The sequence below is a fragment of the Azolla caroliniana genome, unplaced genomic scaffold, assembly GCF_043228905.1.
Source record: "Azolla caroliniana isolate FFs.n. ecotype wild unplaced genomic scaffold, voAzoCaro1.0.p SCAF_11, whole genome shotgun sequence".
In the NCBI taxonomy this organism is placed as follows: Eukaryota; Viridiplantae; Streptophyta; class Polypodiopsida; order Salviniales; family Salviniaceae; genus Azolla; species Azolla caroliniana.
The window spans coordinates 20,764,041-20,784,749 of NW_028230446.1; the positions used below are offsets into that span (position 1 = coordinate 20,764,041).

Here is a 20,709-nt window from a genome sequence, read left to right on the forward strand (position 1 = left end):
TGCAAACGAGACATATATAAAAGAGAGACTATGGGTAGATATACATGTAGTGTAGATATCCACATATATCACGTATGGAATCTTCAATTTATCGACCTTTAAAGTAAGACAAAGTTGACCTTGAGGTGTGGGTCTCGCTATATTGTCACGAACCCATATATGCGTATATCAAAGTGTGATACTCGTACTCCCAAACTTGCTTTAGGAAAAATGTGCACACTAAACTAGTCTTCACCACTTGTGTCCCAATGTTTCATTGCATATCGAAGTGAGTGTGAACTAAGTAAGTCACATGAAAGCAATGATTTGGTTGATAGACAACAAAATGGCCTCCAACATGTATCCATGCGTGGTTTCCCAATTCGACTAAGAGTATGGTTTATATAATTAGGTGCAACATATATAGCATAATGAGTGACGTTGAGCCTTTTTGCATGTCACAATACACTAGTGTTGAAAGGTCTTGTCCACGAAGGAATTTATTCATAAAGAAGGAAGTAGTTGTGTTGCATCCCATCTTCCAAACCTTTTTTTTATATGTAACATCCAACTGGAAACACAAAAAATTGCTTTTATGTGTATACATATTGGATATTTTCACTTACTTTTCATGTCATTCCATCAATCAATGCATGTAACTTATTTGAACCCTAAGCATGTACTAAACTACCCTTTTCATGGCCATTATCTCAATGGGAAGTGCTCTAGTCTCATGAAGTATCATGGTGTATGACATTTGTTTATTCATTCAAATAAACTTTGTAACAAATAATAGAATAGATTTTTTGTAGTTCATGAGGAGTCCAACTTTGACCTATGGTATCAAATTAACATTTCATATTGTATGTGAGTCCTCCTAAGAACGAGGTTCGCTATTCCATAATAAAATATATGTCTATGTGAAAATAATGCACGCATACGTGATCACCCTTATCAGTGGACATTTGAATTACATTATTATGCCCAATGGTTTTCATTGCAAACCTTGCATATCTTTGAATTCGGGTGATGATGCCATGATGTCACCATACCTAACTTCAGTGCGCAAGTTTGAAGAAGTTTGAGAGCCAATGCTCGTGGGATTGAAAACGTTTTTGTGTTTTTACCTTATATTCAAGCCAACTTTGGGGGTTAATATTTGCAATGTGATATTCCAATTTTGATAGTTCCACATTTTGCCACTTCATCATTAATGCCTCTAGTAATCTATCCTCGATGATCACATACTTCATATCGTCACTCCAATGTATCTTTTACTCTTGTCTTAAACCATTTCATAATGTCAAGTTCCAACTAGATGAGAGCACTTTGTTCTTATTAGTTTTTTGTACCTTGCACCGTATGTTCTGAGCTTGTTTTGGCAATATCTGACCAAGTCATATAATTGTATACTCTTTACATTGATAGTACATGTATGGGCCTAGCATTTGTTTCTAATAGTACAACAGGATATTATGTTTAGGAATTTACCACAATTGTCCAAGTAATAACATATTTTGGACTTTCTCTATTTCATTCCATGCATTGCACGAGATGATGACACTCCGCATGCAATAGACAATGAATAAACAAAATGGTGGATGATTATGAAATTGTAAAAAACTAAATACATTGGCTCAAAGTAACACCAAACTCAGACCTTTGTCTTGATAAGTTTTGTGGCCTATAGTTGAGGTCATCAGTCAAGGCAACAAAATCATATAACCTATTGTTAGTGGCATTGATAGGAAGAATTGTCAATGGTTCATAAGCTACCAATCAAAACACTACAAAAATAGAATAATCAACCCTTAATACGAATCAACTACGTTTAACACAAGTTATTGTTGTAAGGCTCAGAGTAAAACATTTGAAACCACTCTGAAGAGAGAGAGAGAGAAAGGAGCCAAAGTCTAAAGTGGGGCACAAACTTGACATTTAGGCTATTCCAAACAATAAATTAGATTCTCCTAAGGACACATGCTATTTACTACATCACAAACGTGTTGGGGTGGAAGCAAGCACCCTTTGTTATGACTTGCGACTATGATAATAAGGCAAACACTTATTTTCTAGACCACGCGGTGTTTTTTTTCTTCGTGTTACTTTCCCTTTCATGTAGTAAAAATCATTTAATCCATACAGATAGAAGATGTCACCATTTATTTGTATGTACTAGTAACATAAATGCTTCTTATTGACTCGGGTAGGTATTTGAGAGAAAATTTGAAAAACATTATTAAAATCTCATATATCTCAACTCAAGAGAATGTTAGAGATACCATATTTCACAATGGGCTTACCTTAGTGGTAATTTGGTAATCAACTAGGTTATCAACATAAAATTGTTTCACACAAATTTTGTTGCATTGCATATCACTTTCCCTAAACTACATGCCACATTGGCAAATCAAAGTAATGGCCTCACTATCTCCAAATCATTGGCACAACCATCTTAACTATGTTGTATATCTTCCTCTCCCTCTATCTCTCCAAATAATTGGCTTTTAGGATTGGCAACACAGGCACCAATTGACATACATGATAAAATGATCTCGGAAGCAAGATAGTGAGCATTAATTACAAAGTCCACAATACGACCCCCAATGATACTTTATCATTGTTCAATTTGAAATGTAGCGGTATTTCTGGTAAATATTTAAAAACTGTGAGATAAAAGGTTTAAAGAAAAAATGAGGAATATCTTTGCAAGACTATGATGATCATGAAAGCGTGCTTTAAAGACACGGGGGTCTATTATTTTGTGATGATATGAGTGAATTTAGAAGTGGAGGAGAGGGGTATTTTGGTGAATCTTTAAGAAACGTTTTGGGGAGGGGGGGGTATCATTGGAATTACATTAAAGGGGTAGAATGGTAAATTATGAAAACTTGGAGACAAACGAAGAAAAGACGACGACCAAAAGGGTAGAAAAAACAGAAGGAAAAAGAAGAAGAAGAAGAAGAAGAAGAAGAAGAAGAGGAAGGGCTGAGCGAAGGACGGCTTCATATCCATCTGCGTCTTCGTTCCTTCGTTCGTTGTCGTCGATCGTTTCGATCCCTTCTATTTCCTCTGCAGGGAAGTAGAGATGCCGTCATTTGCTCTTTCTTTGGCTTCTCAGATTTCGTTGCTCGTTCAGAACTTGTCTGTGTCGAACCAGAACTCCGTGCTCTACGAGCTTAGCCTGGTAAGGTTTTCTTGTTTCTCTCTGGACTCGGAAAGAGATATTTTGAGTAAGATGCAAGGTTTAGGTATGTGTATGACCAGGAAACTAGCAGAGAGACAGAGCGAGGAGGGGGAGGGAGTTTATATTAGTTATGTATATGTATTTAAAGTTAGCACAGAGAGAGAGCTTAGGTAAGCTGCAAGGTTTCGCCATGCATATGACCAGAAAATTAACAGAGAGGGAGATAGAGAGTGTGGGCAACCTGCAAGGTTGAGCTATACGTAGGACCAGGAAATTAATAGAGAGACATGAAAGGAGAGTGATTTACTTCCCATGAGAGTTTAAATGGTTTTTGAGACAAATCATGAGTACAAACAGGGGTGACTTAAAGTTTTCCATACCGGAACAAATATGTATGAGATCATATATTGAGGAGTATTTGGAATCCTTTAGCTCTGTATGAGATCAGAGCTAAAAGCTCTAGATTTCTTAAAGATACATCATAGTGATCTTAATGCATGTTGTGCAATGATTCTTGAGATGGATTGCGTGCATGAAGTGCATAACTAATATGCATGAGACGAGTATGAAGAGGGAACATTGTGGATGATTTTGGTTGGGGTGGTGGGTTGAGGGCCAAGGCTGGGAGAGGGAAAGTATTTATTCTTATGTATAAGGTCATTTCTGAAGTGAATTTGGCTTAATTTAGCTCTATATGAGAGAGATTTTTTTATTGACTTTGGAGGGCCAAATGTGACAGGGACCAAAAATATAACAATTTCATGTAATGCGTGTGAAAGTGAGTAGCGATTCTCAATTTTCACAAACTTTACTGACTTGCCGATTGTGATTGTGAGAGAAATTCGTGCAAGGATTGGGTTTGGTCAAAGATGTGTGGAAGGCATAACTGAATGTGATTAACGTCAAAGTATTGCATTAAAATGTGATACTCAGACACCCAAACTTATTAGGAAAAATGTGCATAGTCAACTACTCTGATCACCTATGTCTCAAAGTTCCATCTCATATTGTAATCAGTGTGAACTAAGTTGTATGGGAGCAATGGCTTGGATGGTAGACAATGGGATGGGCTCAAATATATATTGATATGTGCATTTTCCCTATTTGGCAAAGACTGTAGTTTTGTTGTTAGATGCAACATATGTAATGGTGAGCCTGCACATTTTACATTGAATCACCTCTTCCAAACCTTTTTTGCATCCAACCAGAAGACAAAAATTTTCTTTTGTGTCTTTTGGATCTTTTTGCATGCAATTCTAGGAAGTCAATGTGAAGGACTCTTTTGAACTTTAAGCATGCATTCAGCAACCCTTTCTGTGGCCATGATCTCAATGGGAAGTGATCCCATCTCAAGAAGAGAGAAAGAAAGAAAGAAAGAAAGAAAGAAAGAAATATTAACATCTTTTAAGAGACCAAAATGACCTATAAGACCAAACAAGAGATTACATCTAGAGAGAGAGAGAGAGAGAGAGAGAGAGAGAGAGAGAGAAATGTAGACTAGAAAGCCTTGTCCCCGAGCTAATTTTGGTTAGCTATAAGGTTTAGTTTTGTATAAGACCATAGAACAAACATGTTTCAGTAAATCATAAAGTTTAATTAAATGCAATACTGCAAAAGAAAGAAAGAAAGAAAGAAAGAACTATATATGAACTAGGAGGCCAAAGTGGTCTATCAAACTGAACAAGACTAAACATAGAGAGAGAGAAAACTGAAATGCATGGCTCAGATAATTTGTTTGGTAACTTGTATTATTTAGTTTTGTATAATGTGATAGAGGCTTGGAATCCTCTAGTTTTGTATGATTTAGTTTTCTTTAGCTATAAGGTTGGTTATGTATAACACCATAGAGAGAAAGAAAAAGATGAAAAGAACAAAAGACAATATTCTCTCTGTAGAGGCCAAACTGGATCAGTATGATTTAGCTTTATATAAGACTATATAGAGATAAATTCAAGAGACTTGAAAGCCCCTAGCTCAAAGCAAATGTTAGTGATTCATGATGCTTACTTATGTGTAAGACCATAGAGGGAAAGAAGGAAGATGATATTAAACTCTCTGTAGAAATCAACTTGGACAATGACCCAAAAACATTAATATCTTAACATTCTGTCATATCCCTTGTACAACACAAAATTCAGTATGCTAGAAGGTTCCGTTATGTATAAGATCATAGAAAGGAGCCAGAAAACGCTGGCTCCAATAGAATCTCTGCATACTGCAATGTTGAGTTATGGATAAAGCTATAGAAAGAGGCAATAATATCCAGATCAAAGAAATTTTCAGCGGTTGCAATGTTTCTTATGGATTAGACAATAACAAATACTAGATAGTCGTTACACACATGAACATACAAATAACTGAACAGAAATATGAGTTCTGTACCTGTCATGATACACGTAACATGTTATACACATAGGTCTTTTCTTACTCAAAAGAAAAGTCTTTGTAAACATAGATGGTTGATCATAAAGGCAATACCTTTGCCTTTCTTGTTCTCTTTTTGTTCTCTTCTCAGGGGTTCTATTTAATTGGATTATGAAAAGTTCAAACTCTTGGTTTGATATTTCTATTTGTCTATGCTGGATTACAAATTCTGAGGTTTAGTTTATCTTGATATTGGTTTATTATAGCAATTTAAGGCTTATCTATTCCATAAGTTCTTTACAGTTCTATGGACCTCTTTAAGCACAAGGGGTAAATACTACTTCAAATGAAGCATATGCAAGGATTTCATGTATAACTTAACTTGTTACAATCTCTGATTTTTCTGTTTACAGCTCACTGAATATGGAAGTGGTGGTAGCCTTCTTATGCTCCAGAGTTGCTTGGGTCAAATGAATTTAAAGGAAGGAGATGTCCAAAACTTACAACTAAAACTTGATCTATTGGCGATTGTAATTCGGCATTTGGTTCAACAACCAAATTTTAGTACAATTTTTTGTGAAGCTGTGAAAAATTTCCCATTCAGTGAGGCTTTGTTGGATAGCTTATCTGAAGCTTTGAAGCTCTCTCTTTTGGAGCAAATTAGCTTGGGCTTGGCATTGACCAATGCTGAAGATTTGCGATGGCAGCAGCACGGTAAGGAGCTGATGCACTTTAACTTTCTTTTCTCGGATACTTACTTTAACGAAAAACTCCGAAATATCCTAAAATGTTGACCAGGGGCATTTGGGGAAAGAGAAAAAATGAAGGGTACTTCAGAGTGTTTCCTTGATGTTATTGTCTTCTAAAGTTTGTACTCTTTGAATCCAGGCTACAGATTTTGCCAGACAAAGATAACAGAATTGTGTCAGACTCCATGTTCTATTAATGACAATGTTGTAATTGATCAGATTCTTTTGTTTCTGCATGAAAGTGAGGGTCTGTCAAAGCTCATACCTGCTTTTGTGAAATCATTGCCTTCTGATGCTCATACTTCCTTGATGTTGATGCCACTTCTTCAAGATGAAGCAAATGACTTGGATTGTCTAAGGTAGCTGTCATGTCAGAATGCCGCATTGAATTTTACTTCAGTTATTTACCAATAGGCCAACTCTATTATAAGGTCAAACGTTGCATGTGTTGTTGTTTGATACTGGCTTGATTGATGTTTGTCGTGATTTTTTTTAAAGATTTGATACAATATCGAAGTATACTTCACCAATTCCCTTGGATTTAATGGAGCAATTAGAAAACACAGTTGAAGTGGAAGACATTATGGAGGAGCTTGGATACAGTTGTACTGTGGGGGTGGCACAATGCAAAGAGATACTTAATTTACTTCCTTCGTTGCAAGAGGCAAATATTGCACGAATAATTGCAATGGTATCTCGAAGCCATACTGGTTTAGAGGATTCCCATGGGACCTGTGGTACCTTCTATAGTGCATTAACTGAAAGTGCTTTTGTGGATGGTATATGGGCAAGTACCTGGAATATTGAGGTTTTGGTTGAATCGATAAAACTTGTGGTAAGTTGGTATTAGTTAGCTGGTGATCATCCTATGTGAATGTTTTTATTAGTGCCACATGCATAGAGAATGTACATCACCTGATTTTATATTTTAAACTTTTACAGGCCCCTGAAACAAACTGGGCATTGGTAGTAGATAATTTTGATTATGAAGGTTTTTATTTGCCTGATCAAAAAGCTTTCAACACTCTGTTAGGGATTTATGGCAGGGCTTGTGAGGTATTCATTTGGTGAAGAAAGTAACTTTTTGGTGTGATAGATTTGGAATATTAACTTGAGATAACATCTTTATCAGGATCCCTTCCCCATAGAGAAGGTTTGTACAGCTCTGTGGAAGAATGCTGAAGGACAGATATCCTTTTTAAGGTATGCAGTTTTGTCCTCTGCAGATGTACTGCAGTTCGAAAGATCTTTCTCGAGTCAGGCAAGTTCCCCTTTTTTGTTTGCTTCTTTGTCTCCTAAAAATTCAAGTTTCAGGGAAAACTCTGAAATACTCCTGAGGTTTTCATTATTTCCTCAAAAACTCTTGATTGATCAACCCCTCTCAGGAAATTATATGTCCTACTTGAGCAATTGTATCGACAATACATTCCTTTTCCTCTCTTTTGGGAACTAGCCATGGGTATTTGAGGAAATAAAGAAAACATAGAGGCATCCTAGATCCTGTCTAATTTTTTATTTGCTTGCAATAGTTCACTGTGGAAAATTTACCTGGAACTGAGGTTTTACCTCGTGGTGCAAGCCATGCTTGGTTATCTGTCCCATTGTTGGAGACATTATGCTGGCTTGCTGAAATTGGACATGCGAGTGCTATACGGTCCATCCTGGAGTATCCCTTAAAACATTGTCCCAACATCCTATTGCTTGGAATCATCCAAGTCAAGGTTAGTGTAGCATATTCTTGGTTTTCTCCTTTAACATTTAAAGAACCCGTTGCTGTTACTAAGATTACCTGTTTTACAGACTACGTGGAATTTGATTCAGCATGAGATTCTATCGTCCTTATTTCCAGTATACCTTGGGGTGTTGAATAGTGGTGCTATGTTTCGCCAATTGTGGCTATTAAACTCTGAAATGGTCATAAGGGGGTTGTTAGAAGTGCATTCAAAAGATTCTACCTGTGTTGCAAAGATCCTGGATATTTGTCAGGAGATGCAGGTAGGTCTTTAACCTAACAGACTTTTCAGTTGGCTCACATTTGCTCTGCAGGAGTTTTGAAGTTCAAGTCTTCTTTTTTGCTTCCAACAGGTTCTTCCTCAGATTTTAGAATCAACCCCATTTGCATTTAGTATTGACGTTGCGGTCTCAGCATCAAGGAAATATGCGCTAAATCTTGAAAAGTGGTTGTTTGATAATCTGACAAATCATCGTAATATGTTTTTCCAAGTATGTTGTCTCTGTTTGTGCTGAGGTACATTTCTTTTGAGAGAATATATTGTAATCAAGTTCTGGCTTTTGTAGGCCTGTTTAAGGTATTTAAAAGAGAGAGCCTTAGGAGATGTGCATGCTGGAGCACTTAGAGGCTCCTCACAACGATCAAACCACTCTGCCACACTCCCTTTGGAGATTACTGCCACTATATTTAAGGTAAACTGCAAGATGACTGCATAGTTACATAAGATGCACACGTGCTTCCCCTGTATATGCAAATAGACAAACAAATGATTTAACGCATGGATGGACTAATATTTAAGATAAACTGCACAGTGACTGCATAGATACATAAAGTGCACACATGCTTCCTGCATATATGCAAATAGAGAAAAAAATGAACTAACGGATGGATGGACAGATGAACGAATGAAGAGAGGCAGAGAGGAGGGGGCCAAGGAATGAATGATTAAATAAATAAATGGATAGATTAGTGTATGCATATACATGCTCATACACATGCTCATATACAGAATCCAGATAAATAAATACATGCATGCATACATACATGAATAGATGTTAATATATATGCCCATATATGTATGCATACCTACAGACAGACATAGTTGATATCGATGGTCATTGATACGCATGTGTAAAAATTCTATCTTTTTCCAAAGTTTGCAAACATAGACAGTCCTTTTCCAGGTTCTTCAAACGGCACCCAGTCATGCAGTATCTCATGATCTTATGGAGGAAATGAAACACATGTATACCGATGCAGTTCGTGGAAATCCTCGCCTCTTGAGTGTGGGAACTCCTGATCAGACAACATCAGAAAGTTTTTCCAGTGATATAGAGGAAGAAGCTAATTCATATTTTAGTCGAATCTATAGTGGAGATTTATCCATTGAGAATGTTGTGAAAATGCTGATTCAATTTAAAGAGTCACCTGTAAAGAGGTCAGTATGAGGTTACCACTTTTGATGCTGCTGAGTTTTTTTACACAACTACCATGTGATCCAGTGGTTTGGCTTTTATAGGGATCAAGAAGTTTTTGCATGTATGATTCGGTGTTTGTTTGATGAGTACCGCTTTTTCCCAAAGTATCCAGATAGGGAGTTACGAATCACTGCGATTCTGTTTGGTATATTTTTATCCTTTCATATGGGATCTGAAACTGTGTAATTAATCACCCTGCATCATCACACTTGGATGATTGTTTTGCAGGTTCACTTATCAAGCACCAGCTGGTTTCCTCTTTGACTTTGGGAATTGCATTGCGTTATGTATTGGATGCTCTGCGGAAACCTGTGGATTCGAGGGTAGAAATAATCATTCTTCTCTACAAGGACATCAAGGTATATAAGCAGAAACAACACCTTTTCTAATGTTTATATTTTTATGATTGCAGATGTTTTCATTCGGACTGGCAGCATTGGAGAAATTTAGGGATCGACTGGTAGAATGGCCCCAGTATTGCAATCATATATTACAAATTTCTCACATGCGGGAAGCACACGGTAGCCTTGTGGAATTTATTCAACGTGCTCTGACTCGAGTATCTTCAGAGTCAACCACAAGTCACTCTGTTTCTCAACCTGAGGCCCAGAATTCCACTGTACAAGTACCAGCAACCATACCAATTGTCTCTACTGCAGAGAGTACAGAGGTAACAGAGAAACAAGTCTGCACAACATGACTTGCATTTACAATGGTCTTAGTGCAATATTTGGGATTTTGTTCATTAGGTTTCAGAAGCTTTTACTATTGGCAATTCTGACCCTCAGCAGCAACTGACACTGCAATTGCAACATCCTCAGGGTCAACTTCTGGGTTTATATGACGAAAAGTTCAAGAGTAGCTCAATGACAGCACTTTCATATTCTAAGCCATTTGTTTCCACATCAAATGCACAATTGCAGCATTCTGCGTCTACCAATCAACTTTTTGATGCAGTGAATGCACAGAAGGTAGTGTTACTTTCGTCTCACTTGCACTTTCTATTTAATGGAACAGTCATGATTGTCTATTACTGTCTAAATTCACCTTGGTGCTGTCATACCAAAATCATCACTTTTTCTTGTGCCCATTATCAGTGTGCTAGCAAAGTGAAGTTTGAAGATTTGCTGTCGAATCTTACTTCTATAATTAACTGAATCTTTCATATGTTGCTCTTCTTGTATCTTTTTCTTTAAACTGATAATAAACAGCATTGTCAACATTTTGGAAGTACAATAGAGGTTAACTATTTTGCACGTATGGTATAGCTCTGTTTTATAAGTTTTAGGGGATATCTTGTCAGGTGGTACAATCCTCTCAACCTGGAACTTTCCAAATTGCCCAAAGTCCAGGATTCTCTCGATCTTCCACAAGGCCTGGGGGAGGTAACTTTGAGTTTTTAACGCACTGGACCAAATAGAGGCTTAAAATTGAGTTGTTGATTTTCTTACCTAATGTTTTGGTAGTACGACAAGGTTTTGGTCATGCACTAAACATTGAAACGTTAATTGCTGCTGCTGAGCGAAGGGACATCCAGATTGAGGTATGTGCATTATCGTCAAGATTTTAATGCAACATTAAACCTGGGTTTACATTGCTAGCACATTGGCATAATGCATAAAGGATGCATTCCTTCTTTCTGTCATAGGCTCCAAGCTCAGAAGTACAGGACAAGATTGCATTTATTATCAACAATATTTCTTCTGTTAACCTGGAGACAAAAGCGAAAGAATTCATGGATGTTCTCAAAGAACAGTACTATCCTTGGTTTGCGCAATATATGGTGATGAAAAGGTGATATCCAAGCTCAACATATCATTGATTTAAATTTAAACTTGAGTCGTGCGTGATGTTCGTACTCGACTGTCCCTGTTCAGAGCAAGCATTGAGCCAAACTTTCATGATACCTATTTGAAGTTTTTGGATAAAGTTAATTCAAAATTGTTGCACAAGGAGGTGGTGAAAACCACTTATGAAAATTGCAAGGTTTGCTGTAACCAACTTAATCAACTTAGTTTCTCCTTGATTTCTTTTTATTTTAATTGTGATTTGTGAAGCATGTAACCTTTTGAACCATTTTTTCTTGGCAGGTTCTTTTAAGGTCAGACCTTATTAAATCAAGTTCTGAGGAACGATCTCTATTGAAAAATCTGGGTAGTTGGCTTGGAAAGCTTACTATAGGTAGAAATCAGGCTCTGAGGGCCATAGAAATTGATCCCAAACTTTTGATTATTGAGGCAAGTGAAGGCTATTTATTTCTTTTTCAGAGGCCAACTATTAACTATAATAATTAGTAGCACTCAATCATTTTGATATCCACGATTGAGAAAGTGTTAATATTTCTGTTTTTGCAGGCTTATGAAAAGGGTCTTATGATTGCAGTAATTCCTTTTACGTCAAAGGTATGGTTCAATGGACTACAGTGATGTCATTGATTGTAATCTTATGAAAAGGGTCTTATGCTTGCTTTAATTCCTTGTTTTATAGTTAGTTTTAATATTGTATATCATTTTCCAGATTCTTGAACCTTGCCAATCTAGTCTTGCTTATCAGCCACCCAATCCGTGGACCATGGGGATATTGGGTTTGCTTGCAGAGATATATAATCTTCCAAATTTGAAGATGAACATAAAATTTGATATTGAGGTAACATTTGAAATCACAATCTTTACAATTCTGTGCAGATGAAGATTACGCACAGTGGATGTGCAGGTAATAAACTGCTGTAACTACCATCTGTTTTCAGGTTCTATTCAAGAATCTTGGTGTTGATATGAAAGATGTGAAGGTTTCACAGCTGCTTAAAGGCCGTGTTCGGGAAATTGAAGGAAATCCTGACTTTTCAAACAAAGATGTTACCTTGCATCAGCCTCTATTCACAACAGAAAATAGCACAGTGTCTGCTCCGAGTTCCTTGGGTCATGTAGATCTTCCATCTGAGGCTTCTGTTTCAGCTTCTCACGCAGTCATACCATCTTCATCGATGTCTCAGGTTTTTTTCATATTTTTTTAACATTGACTGGAGAATAAATACACAAGTAAATTTTTTTCTCATATTCCTGCACATTTAGGTCCAGCTTGGATCATCTCATATTTCAGCGGGTCTTAATGTTCCTGAAGACGAGAAATTAGCTGTATTAGCTTTGGCCGAACGTCTGCCAGCTGGACAAGGTCTGCCTCAAACAGCAGGCTCAGCAGCACCTTACTCAGGAAATCAGGTTCATTGAAAGTGATGTAAATGTGTTGAGCATTTTGTGGAGGAAAGACTAACCATGGGCTTTTTCGTGCATTTTAGCTCCCAACGCCTTTGCCAAACTTGTCTTCATATGTGGTCATGAATCCTAAGCTTGCTGCTCTAGGTCAGCAGTTGCAACTGACAAGGTCTGTGCTGTGCTATTATGGGTGTCACTATTTTTAATCCTTATCATGTAACCTTTAGTAAATAAAATCTGCGTCCTTTATTGGTATTCAGGATAGTTCCTTTGGCAATGGAGCGGGCAATCAGAGAGATAATTTCGCCAGTTGTTGACCGTAGTGTTACAATTGCATGTATGACTACAAGAGAACTTGTAACAAAGGTAGCTTCACTGTTCATTTTCATAGTTTTAGCACCTTATCTATATATGTGTAAATTTTCCTACAACTTTTCTACTTCATGCTATGTAGGATTATGCAATGGAAGGTGATGATAGCCATATTCATCATGCTGGAAATTTGATGGTGTCAAGTTTAGCGGGAAGCTTGGCTCATGTAACTTGCAAGGTATTGATATTCCTTTCCTATTCATAAGTTTTTCCTTCATGCAATCACTTAATCTATTGGAATCTGCATTGCATGGTGACATGCCTTGTAATAAAATGTCTTGTTCATGCCACTGCACAATCTGTTTGAGTGTGTTGCAGGAACCTTTACGCGTGGCAATGGCAAATCATCTTCGAAGTCTGTTACAAGCCTTGAATATAACTGGGGAAGTGCTTGAACAAGCTGTTCTGCTTGTGACTAATGACAATCTTGATTTGGGATGTGCGGTTATAGAGAAATCAGCTACAGACAAGGTATGAATAAAGATTTGTGTCAGATTCTATATACTGTGGTTGTTTGTATTATATATCTCACACATTTTCTTGTCAAGGCTCTTCACGACTTAGAGGAGGTCATTGGACCTCCACTTGCGCACCGGAGGAAGCAAAGAGAATCTGTTGGAGTTAGCTTTTATGATGTGTCTGTATACTCACAAGGGCACCTTGCTCGCCTCCCTGAGATTCTTCGGCCCAAACCAGTACGACTGTCTTCTGCACAGCAGCGTGTATACGAGGTTAATTTTTTTTACTATTTCTCTGTGACAAAACTTTATTATTGGTACATTAAAGTTTACAGTGATGACAATAAATTCTGCACGTGTAGGATTTTGCTCGATTACCGTGGCAGAATCAACCAAGTCAGACTACAATAGTTGCTCCTTCTGGTTCTAGTGTTTCTTCAAATATTCCGGCTTCAGCCGGTCTTGCTAGGGCAGGCTATACACCATCTGTGCAAGGCCTTGGAGCATATGGTGGAATGACAGGACCTCAGTCAGCCATTTCAATGGGAGTTATGAATCAGAATCTTGATTCCAGTGCTGATGAAATTGATCACCGTTTGACCTCTCCTCTCAGGTTATTGGCCTCCCCTCCCAGGTTGCATTTTGTCCCACTTAATTCAGACATGGTGAATGTTCATTTCTTTTGTAATGAAACCATTCTGTATTCTGCAGCCATTCCTCAGCAGTTCCAGTTTTGGTTCCGGACACAGGAGTTCATCAGGCTTTAGCTGCAACTACAGGGCTTGGAAATCTAGGAAGCCCCACAATGTTTATGGAAACTGTTACTTCAACAGAACGTCAACCAATTCCTAAGGTAGGAGTCTCTCTATGATGATAGGATCATCTTTATCTTGATTTGGGATGTTAACTATGCTTGAATGCAGGACGTGACTCCTGGCATGTCAGTATCAGCTTCTCCTCCGCTGCCAATGGATCAGGTGAGCATGCCATCTGCAGAACCATCCTGGACAACTGGCGAAGCAATGGAGAAGTTTCAGTCTGTTATACAAAGGGTATGCTTCTTGCAAAATGTTTAAATGGTAATTGGGGTGATAGTGGCTAATTCTTCTGCATCTGTCTTCAGTTGGATAGTGCTTTATCTAAAGGTATTCCAATGGGCCTCTCCGTGCCTTCTCAGGATCAAGAAGTTCAGGTATTCTGATTTTCTTTCACATCTTTGGTGGTGCCATTGATAAAACCCTTTCATGACAAAGCGTTTTTTCTCCCAGTCTTTGATTATGGAGGTTGCGGATATCATTTCCCAGTCTATTAGCAAAGAAGAAGCAGCAGTTGCTTTCTCCCAAAAGGTAATGTTATAACCTGCCAATATTTGCGTGTAGTTTTTTGATTCTATTACTATTGCACCCCACTGGATTTTTCTAGAGAGAACGAGAAAGGGAGGTTGGGTAGGGATGGAGGGTGAGTTATTAAATTCCTCAATGGCCACAAAAGCTAAGACCGAAACAGGCCATTGATGAGTGAGTGAATTCCTCGATGGCTATAAAGCTAAACCCAAAATGGGTCATGAACCTGTTGTTTATAGATAGGTTTTGCATTTTGTTCTTTAACTTTATACTGAAACCATGCAACTTTCAATGGAAAATCCTTAATTTTGTTCTTAGCTAGGCCGGGTGTGAATGAAGATGTAGGAAAAATGTTTGGAGATTATGTTAGCATTATTTTTGTTTGCCTCATCTGAATTTTTTTTGCTACATAAAAACATTTATGCACTTCAAAGATTATCTCTGCGGTTCTTGTAACTTCATATTTTTGTCCAATTTCAGGCATTTAAGCGCTTGTATGAAAATGCAAATTCAACTCTATATGTGGCCACATATTTGGCACTTCTGGCATCCATCCGTGACATTTGCAAACGGGTTGTGAAGGAGATTACGAGTTGGGTATGTTTTTTTCATGCTTTTGATGCATGTTTGGACATTATTGGCAATGTCATTTGTTATTCTCTGGGGTACTGAATGCAGGTTATGTATGCTGATGAGGAGCGCAAATATAACAAAGAAATCATGGTTGGTCTTATCCGGTCAGAACTAATTCATTTAGCTGAGTACAATGTCTACCTAGCAAAGCTAATTGATGGAGGGCGAAACAGTACGTGGCATTCTTAAAAAATGTTATAGTCAAGTTCTGATTCTTACTCATCAAATTGGTGCATGATGCTCTGTTATATGTCCAGATGCTGCTATGGATCTTGCTATATACCTTATTCAGACTTGTGTTATTCAAGATAATGTCGTTAGTGCAATTGAGCTGTCTAACGTTGTTGATGCCTTGGCAAAGGTAATTGTTACTGAAAATAAAGGGTTCTAGAATATAAAATAAGTTTAAATATTGTATGGTGAATTGAAGTGGTTATTGTTATGTCTTTTAGAGATGTACATATATTAATATAGTTCTTTCCAATTGGATTTGTAATTGCATGATTTGATTTTTCAGGTTGCACAAAGGCCTGGGTCATCAGAATCATTGCAGCATCTTGTTGATCTTGCAAAGAACTCATCTTCGGTGGCTGGTAGTCAAAGTGGTTCCAAGGAGGACAAAGCACGTCCTTCAAAAGAGAGAAGAGTGTGTTCTTGTCTGGCTTTGTGTGAAATATTTTTTTTTATGCCTCTACTAAACTTAGCTTGATGAATAATGAATTGCAGCCCTCTTCTAGCCGTGGAAGCTCCCTACGGGACGAAGGTAAAGCGATTGGCAAAGAGTCTGCAGCAGTTGATCCACCTGGACTTCAAGAACAGGTATGTATTGAATTTTTTTTGAGTTGATCCATATGTTTGCCGAACAGCTTTGACTAATTTTTGGGTTTTTTATTCTACAACTTGAATGTTTCCATAGACAATTGGTGCCCATTATACGGTACACTTATCTTACAATCATAACTCCTTATTATTTCTTTTATTTCTTGCTTTTTGATGTGTAGGTGGCAATTTTATTTGATGAGTGGACAACTATTTGGGAGTCTTCAGGAGCAGGAAACAGTGATAAAACTTGTGCTGTATATATTTCAAAACTCCAGCATTCTGGAATGCTGAAGGGCGATGATATTACAGATCGATTTTTCCGAATTCTTTTGGTTGGTTATCTGTTTGCCATGTTCTTCTTTTGCAGTTTGAATTGTGGTAGAATAAGGCAAGCCCTATATACATATATGCATGCACATGATAGCTAAAAATAATCTGTGTGATTCAGGAGCTTGCTGTGTCTCATTGCTCAAACTTGGATGGGGGTGTGCCTGGTTTTCAACAACAGGCTGTTTCGTTTGCATCAATTGATATGTATGCCAAACTAGTTGTTTTATTAGTGAAGGTGAGTATCTAACTTTATTATTTTTAAGAAACTCATTTTCTTGGAGTACTTCAATGGATTTGTTGGCTGTTTGTTATGTTGTACGCTTGCCTCTTTCAGTACTATGGTGTGGATCCTGCTATGGCCAAAGTTAATCTTCTCAATAAGGTATTTGACCTATTTCACGGTGTCCAGGCATATGATGTCAGTAGATCATATCGAGCTGTGTATGATTATTTATATATTACAGGTGCTGGCAGTTACTGTGAAAGTAATACAGAAGGTGGCTGACGAGAAGAAGGCAAACTTTCTACCTAGGCCTTACTTTCGGTTATTTGTGATGTGGCTTATGGAATTCAGTGCACCTGACCCATTGCTAGATGCTAGCAACTTCCAGGTAATGTGTTTTTTTTTGGTGTAGCTATTTTGGCTTTATGTATTTGAATTGAGCATGCATGAATTTTTATACTTGCCTTGATGCAGGTGTTAACTGCATTTGCAAATGCTTTCATGCAACTTCAACCTTTGAAAGTCCCTGGGTGGAGGTATATCATTAATATGAGGTTTATGCATTTTGTCATGAGTTGTACATGATGTGCATGATCCCATTTATTTGTACAGCTTTGCGTGGCTTGAACTAGTCAGCCATCGAATGTTCATGCCTAAGTTACTACTAATCAACTCTCAGAAAGGATGGCCTTTGGTTCAACGACTCCTTGTTGCACTCTTCAAGTTCATGGAGCCCTATTTGCGGAATGCAGAACTTAGTGATCCGGTACAATGTGCTCAAATATCTCTGAGAAAACTCTGTAATATAATAAACACCGTTGGCTCATGGCTTTTATTGGTCTGTTTTGTAGGTACGATTGCTGTACAAGGGTACATTGCGGGTATTGCTTGTTCTACTGCATGATTTTCCTGAATTTCTGTGCGACAACCACTTCAGCTTCTGTGATGTTATTCCAACAAGCTGCATCCAAATGCGGAATCTCATTCTTAGTGCATTTCCAAGAAATATGCGCCTTCCTGATCCATTCACACCAAACTTGAAGGTGCACACAATTTATATATGGACTGATAGTTTTCATTTCATGCAACTTACACTGTTTCCTTCTAATTACTGTAGCCATGAATTTTTATCTAGCAACCTATAGATTTATAGCATTGTTTTACCCTTACCAATGCAATCTTATTTCTCTTTAAGATTTAACAGTTAAATATGTCTTATGGTATATCTGAATTGCTATTAGCTATTCCCATAATCTTCTCTGCATGCGTTGACTGAAATGAAGGAAAATGAAGGTAAATAGGTCATCTCTAGGTGATGTTACATATGCATCTTGTCATTCTTGATAATATCAACTTATTTCTATGAAGGGATGAGTATACATGAATCATGTCGAGGTAAACAGAATATAATATTAAGAGTCTGTCAGCTTTAAGCAAAATCTGCAATTTATAAATTGTAATGGTATTGTGGGTCTAAACTTGACCTTGCTCTCTGCCTCAGTTTCACAGGGAATATAGGAGTCTTTTGTCTCATCTTATATAAACAGAAAATTTATGGCTGGTGCCAACCAATACATCTATTGTAGATATTTCTCATCTCTGTGTAATAAATGCATATGCATCATAAACTCAAGTACAGTATCCAGTTGTAATCTCCTTTCTTTTGTGCAGGTTGATTTGCTTCCAGAGATCAGTCAACCTCCACGTATACTCTCTGATATTGAATTTTCATTGAAAAACAAACAACTGAAGTCTGAAATTGATGAGTATCTGAAGGTTTGTAGAAAATAACGACACAAGAAAGTTTGTTATAGAATGAGTATCAATTTTAAAGTGAGATTCTAACAAAATACCTACTTAATCACAGACTAGGCAACCAATATCCTTACTTTTGACGGACTTGAAGCAACGTCTGATGCTTCCTCAGCAAGAAGTTATATCTGCTGGAACCCGATATAATGTGCCACTCATCTATGCATTGGTTCTTTATGTTGGCATGCAGGTTAATCTTTGTTACTTATAATGTCGTTGTAGCAATGTGCAATATATGCATTGGTTATCTCAATGGTTAAGTTTCTGTGAAGGCAATACAGCAACTGCAAAGCAAGACAACACCTCAACAACTAGCTGTACCAACTGCTCCCATAACTCATAGTGCTCCAATGGACATATTCCAAAGGCTCGTGGTAGATCTGGATACGGAGGGGCGCTACCTGTTCTTAAATGCTGTTGCAAATCAACTTCGCTATCCAAACAATCACACTCACTACTTCTCTTGTGTTCTACTGTATCTCTTTGCTGAAGCTAATCAGGTAATGCTCCAACAAATAGAGGAATTGGGTTTAGCAATAAATGGTTGTGTAATTGTTTGGTGAATGTCATATATTTCAGGAGATTATACAGGAACAGATAACAAGGGTTCTTTTAGAAAGGCTGATCGTGAACAGACCCCATCCATGGGGTTTACTTATCACTTTCATTGAACTCATCAAGGTGGGTGTCACATTCTCCTCGGATATTTGTGGTTTAATGTTGATCTATGCCATTGATGCCTTTCTATATAAACTGTTTGACATATTTTTTCATTCATTTTAGAATCCACGATACAATTTCTGGAGTCATGCATTTACTCGCTGTGCTCCAGAGATAGAGAAGCTTTTTGAATCAGTTGCAAGGTCATGTATGGGGCCACCAATTAAGTCAGTTGAGGATGACCTCGCCTCTAGTATAACAGCTGAAGGCTTGAAGGCTTGATAGAGATCTACTATCGAACATGAATATTATGCCCGATGTGAGCAATTTTGCCATTCATTCATAACATGACTTACGAGCTCCTGGACATCTTTCATTTGCTATTTTTGTATGTTAGTTTCTAATTATGTCTCACATTAAGAACCTTTCCTTTCAACACCATATATGGAACTTTATAAGAAAGGCAATCATTTTTTTACAACGGATTCAAATGTGTTGATGCACATGATGACTTAGTGATAAATCATATGATTTACAGCATCAAGGTTATGGTGTCAAGTCATTACCTGCTTATTTGTGTCAGTATAGACATGCCAATAGTGGGTCTTTTGCCCTCCTATAATTGTTCCATATGTGTTAACATTTTAGTCAAGGAGAAATGTCCAGTTACTTCCATGTCCTTGTGCTATATCTTGATGACTCTCCATTCCCATGTTGAGACTCAGTTTCTTTTATGAAATTCATATCGTCTTAGCTTTCCCTTACTGGCATTGAGTTTGTGGCTTTCTCTTCTAATTTCCTATTGTGCATTATGTGGTTTGGTACAATAAAGTGATCATGTATCAGTATCATATGGGATGTGATGATGCAGGAGCATTTTGCCTTTTGCCTTTTGCCATTTCAGCTTAAATGGTCAATCTAGTGCATTCATTGTTTTGGTTTCAGCATGTCTTGGCAACTTCATGCTTAGTATTCCGAAATTTGGTTTTCCATCCCTAACGTCAAAGTTTTGTATGAATAGAATTGAAGGAATGTTTGATTATGGCACCGTCAATGACTCTTGTTCCTTTGCTACATCATATTGAATTACTTGAGACTGGTATATGTGGTAAAGAGCAAGAAGTCTTTTTTGACCAAAAGGTAAACTACAAAATATTAAAGAGAGACTTCTAGTGGCATTTGCAAATATAAGGGAAGTTCCAAAGTGTCGTGAGGCTTGATACATAATATTAGAAGGCTAACAAAAGCAATGCAACATAATGGGAAAATGTGAGGTTCACATATTGCATATCAGAATCATCGCTACCACCTTTCCTCTTTACACAAGATTTTATTTCGGTGTACTATGGCTAGAA

General features: G+C 37.5%; 1 protein-coding gene across 5 annotated transcripts; it reads left to right on the plus strand.

Moving 5' to 3' along the window:
• The first annotated feature begins 2,960 nt into the window (after positions 1-2,960).
• On the plus strand, positions 2,961-20,118 carry LOC147858455 (transcription regulator). Of its 5 annotated transcripts, none has more exons than XM_087327172.1 (51): positions 2,961-3,166; positions 5,944-6,244; positions 6,419-6,638; positions 6,778-7,114; positions 7,222-7,335; positions 7,412-7,540; positions 7,809-8,000; positions 8,080-8,274; positions 8,365-8,502; positions 8,578-8,703; positions 9,196-9,449; positions 9,531-9,634; positions 9,718-9,812; positions 9,902-10,159; positions 10,239-10,460; positions 10,793-10,874; positions 10,956-11,032; positions 11,138-11,283; positions 11,367-11,475; positions 11,580-11,726; positions 11,844-11,891; positions 12,007-12,135; positions 12,236-12,481; positions 12,561-12,707; positions 12,785-12,870; positions 12,962-13,067; positions 13,156-13,251; positions 13,392-13,544; positions 13,622-13,804; positions 13,894-14,165; positions 14,243-14,384; positions 14,455-14,583; positions 14,655-14,723; positions 14,800-14,877; positions 15,355-15,471; positions 15,553-15,679; positions 15,765-15,868; positions 16,025-16,153; positions 16,234-16,326; positions 16,509-16,661; positions 16,778-16,894; positions 16,994-17,041; positions 17,124-17,270; positions 17,357-17,418; positions 17,495-17,648; positions 17,734-17,925; positions 18,554-18,658; positions 18,750-18,884; positions 18,967-19,194; positions 19,274-19,375; positions 19,478-20,118. In XM_087327172.1, exons 1-51 carry the CDS (start codon positions 3,068-3,070, stop codon positions 19,634-19,636), a joined length of 7,401 nt encoding a protein of 2,466 aa, XP_087183298.1. In that variant the 5' UTR covers positions 2,961-3,067; the 3' UTR covers positions 19,637-20,118. The 5 variants fall into 5 exon arrangements, with proteins under 5 accessions (XP_087183298.1, XP_087183301.1, XP_087183302.1 ...); XM_087327175.1 differs by having other exon boundaries at positions 18,976-19,194; XM_087327176.1 differs by having other exon boundaries at positions 13,894-14,144.
• Positions 20,119-20,709: the final 591 nt, after the last annotated feature.